At 45.4% G+C, this 7,587-nt stretch overlaps 1 protein-coding gene across 1 annotated transcript in view; it reads left to right on the plus strand.

Moving 5' to 3' along the window:
* The window catches only part of LOC140428916 (uncharacterized), a 52,689-nt gene extending 45,696 nt beyond the window's left edge, over positions 1–6,993 (plus strand). Inside the window, exon 4 of the mRNA XM_072515563.1 lies at positions 6,409–6,993. Within this exon, the coding sequence (XP_072371664.1) occupies positions 6,409–6,654 (246 nt within the window). The 3' untranslated portion in view covers positions 6,655–6,993. The remainder of the gene's footprint in view (positions 1–6,408) is intronic.
* The last annotated feature ends 594 nt before the right edge of the window (positions 6,994–7,587 follow it).

Here is a 7,587-nt window from a genome sequence, read left to right on the forward strand (position 1 = left end):
ACTAAGTGAGAGTGAATGAGAGTGTAAATGAGTGAGAGAGTGAGTGAGCGAGTGTGAGGGTGTGAGTGAGAGTGAGCGAGTGTGTGAGTGTGAGTGAGAGAGTGGGTGAGAGTTAGTGGGTGTGAGAGAGAGTGTGTGAGTGGGTGTGAGTGAGAGAGTGAGTGATAGTGAGTGGGTGTAAGAGAGAGTGAGTGAGAGTGAGTGGGTGTGAGTGAGTGTAAATGAGTGAGAGTTTGAGTGAGTGTAAATGAGTGAGAGTCTGAGAGAGTAAGTGTGAGTGGGTGTGAGTGAGAGACTGTGAGTGCGTGTGAGTGAGTGAGAGTGTGGGTGGGTGTGAGTGAGAGTGAGTGAGAGTGTGTGGGTGTGAGTGAGAGTGAGTGGGTGAAAATGAGTGGTGTGAGTGAGAGAGTGACTGAGTGTGGGTGGGTGTGAGTGAGAGAGTGAGTGATAGTGAGTGGGTGTAAGAGAGAGTGAGTGAGAGTGACTGGGTGTGAGTGAGAGTGAGTGGGTGTGAGTGAGAGAAAGTGAGTGAGAGTGAGTGGGTGTAAGAGAGAGTGAGTGAGAGTGACTGGGTGTGAGTGAGAGTGAGTGGTTGTGAGTGAGTGTAAATGAGTTAGAGTTTGAGTGAGTGTAAATGATTGAGTCTGACAGAGTGAGTAAGTGTGAGTGGGTGTGAGTGAGAGACTGTGAGTGCGTGTGAGTGAGAGAGAGGGAGTGAGAGGGAGTGGGTGTGAGAGAGAGTGAGAGAGTTTGAGTGTGTGTGAGTGAGTGAGAGAGTGTGAGTGAGTGAGAGTGTTAATGAGTGAGAGTGTGAAAGAGTGAGAGAGTGTGAATATGAGTGAGAGAATGAGTATGTGTGAGTGAGTGTGAGTGAGCGTGAGTGTGAATGAGTGAGGGAGTGTGAATGAGTGCGAGTGAGTGTGTGAGCGAGTGAGAGTGAGAGTGTGAGTGAGCATGAGTGTGTGTGAGTGAGAATGTGAGTGAGAGAGTGTGAAAGGGTGAGAGAGTGAGAGTGTGAGTGAGTGTTTGAGTGAGTGTGAGTGAGAGTGTGAGGGAGTGAGAGTGTGAGTGAGTGTGAGTGAGAGTGTGAGTGGGTGTGAGTGAGTGTGTGAGTGAGAGAGGGTGACAGAGTGTGAGAGTGAGTGAGTGTGAGTGAGTGAGAGTGTGCGTGAGAGTGAGTGAGTGAGAGTGAGTGAGTGTGAGAGTGAGTGTGAGAGTGAGTGTGAGTGAAAGTGTGAGTGAGTGAGAGTGTGAGTGAGTGTGAGTGAGAGTGTGAGTGAGTGTGAGTGAGTGTGTGAGTGAGAAAGGGTGACAGAGCGTGAGAGTGAGTGAGTGAGAGTGACTGTGGGAGTGAGTGAGAGTGTGAATGAGTGTGAGTGAGTGTGAGTGAGTGAGTGTGAGTGAGAGTGTGAGTGGGTGTGAGTGAGTGTGTGAGTGAGAGAGGGTGACAGAGTGTGAGAGTGAGTGAGTGTGAGTGAGTGAGAGTGTGAGTGAGTGAGTGAGTGAGAGTGTGAGTGAGTGAAAGTGTGAGTGAGTGAGAGTGTGAGTGAGTGTGAGTGAGAGTGTGAGTGAGTGTGTGAGTGAGAGAGGGTGACAGAGTGTGAGTGAGTGAGAGTGTGAGTGAGGATGAGTGTGGGAGTGAGTGAGAGTGTGAGTGAGAGTGTGAGTGAGAGTGAGTGTGGGAGTGAGTGAGAGTGTGAATGAGTGAGAGTGTGAGTGAGTGTGAGTGAGAGAGGGTGACAGAATGTGAGAGTGAGTGAGTGTGAGTGAGTGAGTGAGAGTGTGAGTGAGTGTGAGTGAGAGTGTGAGTGGGTGTGAGTGAGTGTGTGAGTGAGAGAGGGTGACAGAGTGTGAGAGTGAGTGAGTGTGAGTGAGTGAGAGTGTGAGTGAGAGTGAGTGAGTGAGAGTGTGAGTGAGTGAAAGTGTGAGTGAGTGAGAGTGTGAGTGAGTGTGAGTGAGAGTGTGAGTGAGTGTGAGTGAGTGTGAGTGAGAGAGGGTGACAGAGTGTGAGAGTGAGTGAGTGTGAGTGAGTGAGAGTGAGTGTGGGAGTGAGTGAGAGTGTGAGTGAGAGTGTGAGTGAGAGTGTGAGTGAGTGTGAGTGAGTGTGTGAGTGAGAGAGGGTGACAGAGTGTGAGGGTGAGTGAGTGAGTGAGAGTGGGAGTGAGTGAGAGTGTGAATGAGTGAGAGTGTGTGAGAGTGTGAGTGAGTGTGAGTGAGTGTGTGAGAGAGAGGGTGACAGAGTGTGAGAGTGAGTGAGTGAGAGTGAGTGTGGGAGTGAGTGAGGGAGTGTAAATGTGAGTAAGAGAATGCCTGAGAGTGTGAATGAGAGAATGAGTGAGTCAGTGTGAGCGAATAAGAGAGTGAGAGAGAGTGTGAATGAGTGTGTTTGAATGAATGTGAGTGTAAATGAGTGAGGGTGTGAATGCGTGAGAGGGTGAATAAGTGAGAGAGTGTGAATTAGTGAGTGTGAATGAGTGAGAGTGTGAGTGAGTGAGAGAGGGAATGAGAGAGAAAGTGTGATAAAGTGCGAATGAGGAAGCGGGTAAGCAAGAGAGTGAGCGAGATTGTGAGCGAATGAGTGTGAAAGATTGGCGGCATAGTAGCACAGTGGTTAGCATTGTTGCTTCACAGCACCAGGGTCCTGGCTTGGGTCACTGTCTGTGCGGAGTCTGCACGTTCTCCCCGTGTTTGCGTGGGTTTCCTCCGGGTGCTCCGGTTTCCTCCCACAAGTCTTGAAAGATAGATCCAGAACTGGCTTGGCCATAGAAGACAGAGGGTAGCAGTGGAAGGGTGTTTTTCAGAATGGACGTCTGTAACTAGTGGTGTTCCGCAGGGATCAGTACTGGGATCTCTGTTTGGAATTTATATAAATGACTTGGAAGAAAACATAGCGGGTCTGATTAGCAAGTGTGCGGATGATACTAAGATTGCAGGAGTTGCGGATAGTGATGAAGATTTGTCAGAGAATACAACCGGATATAGATAGGCTGCAAAACTGGGCAGAGAAATGGCAGGTGGAATTTAACTTGGACAAATGCGAGGTGATGCATTTTGGTAGATCCAATTCAGGTGGGAGCTATAAAATAAATGGCAGAACCATCAGGAGCAGAGAGACACAGAGAGATCTGGGCGAGCAGGTCCACAGATCCTTAAAAGTGGCAGCACAGGTGGAAATGGTGGTAAAGGAAGCATATGGCATGCTTGCCTTCATAGGACAGGGTATCGAGTATAAAAGCTCGAAAATTATGTTACAGTTATATCGAATGTTGGTTAGGCCGCATTTGGAATACTGTGTCCAATTCTGGTCACCGCACTACCAGAAGGATGTGGAGGCTTTGGAGAGGGTACAGAAAAGGGTTACCAGGATGTTGCCTGGTATGGAGGGTATTAGCTATGAGGAGAGATTGAATAAATTGAGATTGTTCTCCCTAGAGAGACGGAGGCTGAGGGGCGGCCTGATAGAAGTTTATAAAATTATTAGGGGTATAGATAGGGTGAACAGTTGGAGGCTTTTTCCCAGGGTGGAAATGACAACTACAAGGGGGCACAGATTCAAGGTGAGGGGGGAAAGGTTCAGTGGAGATGTGCGGGGGAAGTTTTTTACACAGAGGGTGGTGGTGGCCTTGAATGCACGGCCCAGTGAGGTGGTTGGGGCAGATACGTTAGCGACCTTTAAGGCTTATCTGGATAGGCACATGAACAGACGGGGTATAGAAGGATACAGGCGTTTGGCCTAGATAGGACACGTGACCGGCGCAGGCTTGGAGGGCCGAAGGGCCTGTTCCTGTGCTGTACTGTCCTTTGTTCTTTGTACACTGAACTGTTTGTGTAAAATATCATACGTGCCGGCTAAAACAGCCGCTTCCCTGACCCTTCTACTTTCTCTTTCATCTGATATTCACTGGAAAGCTATTTCTCAATTCATTCCTGATCATAACCTTGCTTACATTTTTAAAAGTAATGTCTAATTTCATTGTCCTGAACCATTGATCACAGATGATTTAATTCTCTCTTGCAAACACTACAAATGTCTGATTAGGTCTCTTTCTTACAGTCCGAATCTTCAACTGGTCACCTGGAGGGCCAAGCTCATAAGGTCTCAGTATTCCCTTTTTTGCTGTCCGCAAACTGTTCCTCCTGACAAGCTAGCAAACAGATTCATGGCTGTACCTGACAAAACACTTTGTAACAGTATGGTCTATGCCAATTCAATTTCATAGCTATCTTTTCAAACCAGGTGAAATATCCTTGAACTTCAATCTCTGTAAACTGAGGCACTAACTGAAGATTCTTAGTTCAATCAAATTCCTCAAAGGAATCAAAGTCACCATCTCTCCTTTCTCCCTCTATTCTAGGTGTTCCTGAGCCAGGACACGGTGTCCAACTTCCTTCTCTTTGATATTCGAGTTCAAGCTTTCACATTGAAAATGCTTCCTCCTCCTTTTCCCATTCAAGCTTTTTCATTTTGAATTCCTTCAATCTATTGCTTTTCTTTTCTTTCTAACTTGATTTTTCCATTTGTCCTTCTTCTTTTTCCCCCATTCAATTCTTTTCATCTTTCTTTCTCTCTCTCTTTTCTCCAGTTCAAGTCTCTGCCTTTTTCTAACTCTCTCAAAACAAGTTGTTTCCATTTACACTGAGCTCCCCAGTGGAGATGCACGAACTTCAGATGTTAGTTCTCGAACGTTAAATGTTGGGAGTATCCAACAGTGATATCAGCCTTACTAAATACTGCAATTCATCTGCCAACCCTCTCATTTCAGTCAGAGATTTCAAATACTCCAAAGTGACATTTTCCACTCCCAGAAAGTCTTAGCAATTGCCAAAGCCATGTTGCAATCCAATCGCTTTAAATTCGCTTCACACTAAACTCCCGAGTTCAGTGTTCTTGTATCCCTTGGAATGACAAACTCCAAAACAATCAAGGAATTTTAACAATCCTGCAATGAGAACCCAAATTTGCTCTGATCACAGCAGGGTGCTCAGCAAATCAATCCCAGGGAGAATCGTGGCTTACGACTATACTCTTTTTCTTGTATTGCGGAAACTAGAAGAAAACGTATTGATTACAGCGGCAAGAAATCCAGTAACAGATTTGGGATTTTAAAAATTAAAAGTAAAAGGTCTTTTTTGCAAGAAGAAAAGAAAACTTAAGCACACAAGATTACAGTTACCCAGTTAAAATTAGGCTTTAAAAACATTCCAGCCAACACTCCATTATAAATGTCTAACTATAAAAATATCATCCAAGGCAAAACTGCATTAATAGGTTGTACCTCACAACCTCTCAAACCCACTTCCACTCTGCTGTGCAAATCCAAAAACCCTCAGAAACAAGACTACTTTTCACAGCTCAAGACTTTTTTGGCTTGACTGGATGGCTGATTCAACCTTACCTTCTTCCCCCCCACCCCCACACCTCCCCCTGCCCCTAGAGCTGGTTCCAGATCTTCCCTACACCTGCCAACACCACATTAGCTCAATATCCTTAAATATCCTTTTCCCCCTTCTTAAATTTGATTGTTCACAGAGCCGAATATCCTCCTTCTGCACTGTATGTTCTATGATTTATGTACTATGTACTTCTTCAAATTGAACTTTGTCCAAAATGTAATTTTTTTTAGCAAAATGTCTTAGTATCCTCTCCAAGATTATGGAATCCCCCTAAAATGTGCTGACTCTGGCCAGAGGGTTGGTAACTAGAGGGTTCAAATTTCAGAAAATTGGCAAAAGAACCAGAGGTGACATGGGGAGAGAATGTGTTTACACAAAACATTGTTGTGATCTGGAAGGATGCCAGATTCACTCCGAATATTCAGAAGAGATTTGGATAATTCAAAGTTTAAATTTCCAGAACGATGGGGACTGAGCTGGGGAATTACATTAATTGTAATGTTTATTCAAAGAGTCAGCACCACAGACATGATGGGTTGAATTGTTCCCTCCTGTGCTGTAAGATTCTGCTGAGGATAATGTGCCATCACTCCAGCCAATGTCTTTTCTCATGTCCTTCTACCTGATTATCAAAGTATATTTACAGTATTGATAAACACATTCACCAAATTGGGCATGGGAGTACATTGGTTAGCACTGTTGCTTCACAGCTCCAGGGTCCCAGGTTCCCGGCTTGGGGCACTGTCTGTGCGGAGTCTGCACGTTCTCCCCGTGTCTGCGTGGGTTTCCTCCGGGTGCTCCGGTTTCCTCCCACAGTCCCGAAAGATGTGCTGTTAGGTGAATTGGACATTCTGAATTCTCCCTCTGTCACCCGAACAGGCACCAGAGTGTGGCGACTAGGGGATTTTCACAGTAATCTCACTGCAGTGTTAGTGTAGCCCACTTGTGACAATAATAAAGATTACTATTCTAAAATCTATCATCAGCACTCACTCTCTGCTTTTTTGTTCCCAGGACAATGCCCAGCCGTCGGATTCTAAGGGCTGTAACCTTTGGCAGGTAGCTGACAGAACAAAATGTGCAAAATGTTCAGAGAACACTGGTAACCGATGCGGTCTGCCACGCGGAGAATATCACACCTTGTGCGACAAGGGGAAGGGTGCCTGTTCATGTATGATGTGCTCCTTACCACAGTGGCCGAGACAACTGCTCCTGCAGAACAGTGGAGCTCAAGCTACCACTACACTGTACAAGGTGTAAACTGGAACAGATGCAGGCACTTTGCATGGACAAGGACATCCCAGCTACTTCTCTAATGGATCACATGCAGTAAGAACATTGACTTCACTGCCTCACATCGAATCTGTAGAAATAGGCACTAATTAAGGCGGTCTTGGTGACGGTGCAGTCTAAATTGTGGCAAGTCAGAATGTTAATGGTGAATGAGGCCAATGTTATTACTGTAGACAGGGAGAGACCGCCAATGATAAATTCATGCCAGGAATTAGGTGAACAGAGACAAGAGAAAATGGTAATAATGACAAAACTAACATTAAATGGAAGGTTCCCAAGAACAATAAAGGCTTGACAAACAGATAACGAGGGAGAGAGAGAAATGGCAAATTTTGTGCAAAACATTTCACAAAGTTTTTAGCAAGTTTTAACATTAATAGTTAAAGCTAGAATATAGAATGGCAACAATGCCATTGGTGAGCTGCGTTCTTGAGCCCCTGCAGTCCATGTGGTGTGGGTACACCTGCAGTGCTGTTACGGAGGGAGTGCCAGGATTTTGACCCAGCGACAGTGAAGGAACAGCGATATATTTTCAAGTCGGGGTGGTGAGTGACTTGGAGGGGAACTTGGGGGCTGTTACGATCCTAGTTGTAACTGGACGGGAAGCTCCCAGAATGGAACCATGGCTCAAAAGACCTTAACCTGGACATTTTTTAGAAAACATGGAGGAACGGAGTCACAGAGCCCCATTAATTAGTTTTAACAAGTAAAGAAACATTTATTAAACATGAAAAATTGGATTATGATACAATACTCTTTTACTCCCCCCTTAGCTTCAAAACACACATAGATTTTAAGGTTAACAAGGGTTACAAAGCATATCTTAAGCTACAATGGTCTCAATAGCACAGTCCCTTTAAACACGCACTCCACTCTGAACCCAAGTTAGTATCTGTGGAT

Source organism: Scyliorhinus torazame, chromosome 8, assembly GCF_047496885.1.
Source record: "Scyliorhinus torazame isolate Kashiwa2021f chromosome 8, sScyTor2.1, whole genome shotgun sequence".
Taxonomy (NCBI): Eukaryota; Metazoa; Chordata; class Chondrichthyes; order Carcharhiniformes; family Scyliorhinidae; genus Scyliorhinus; species Scyliorhinus torazame.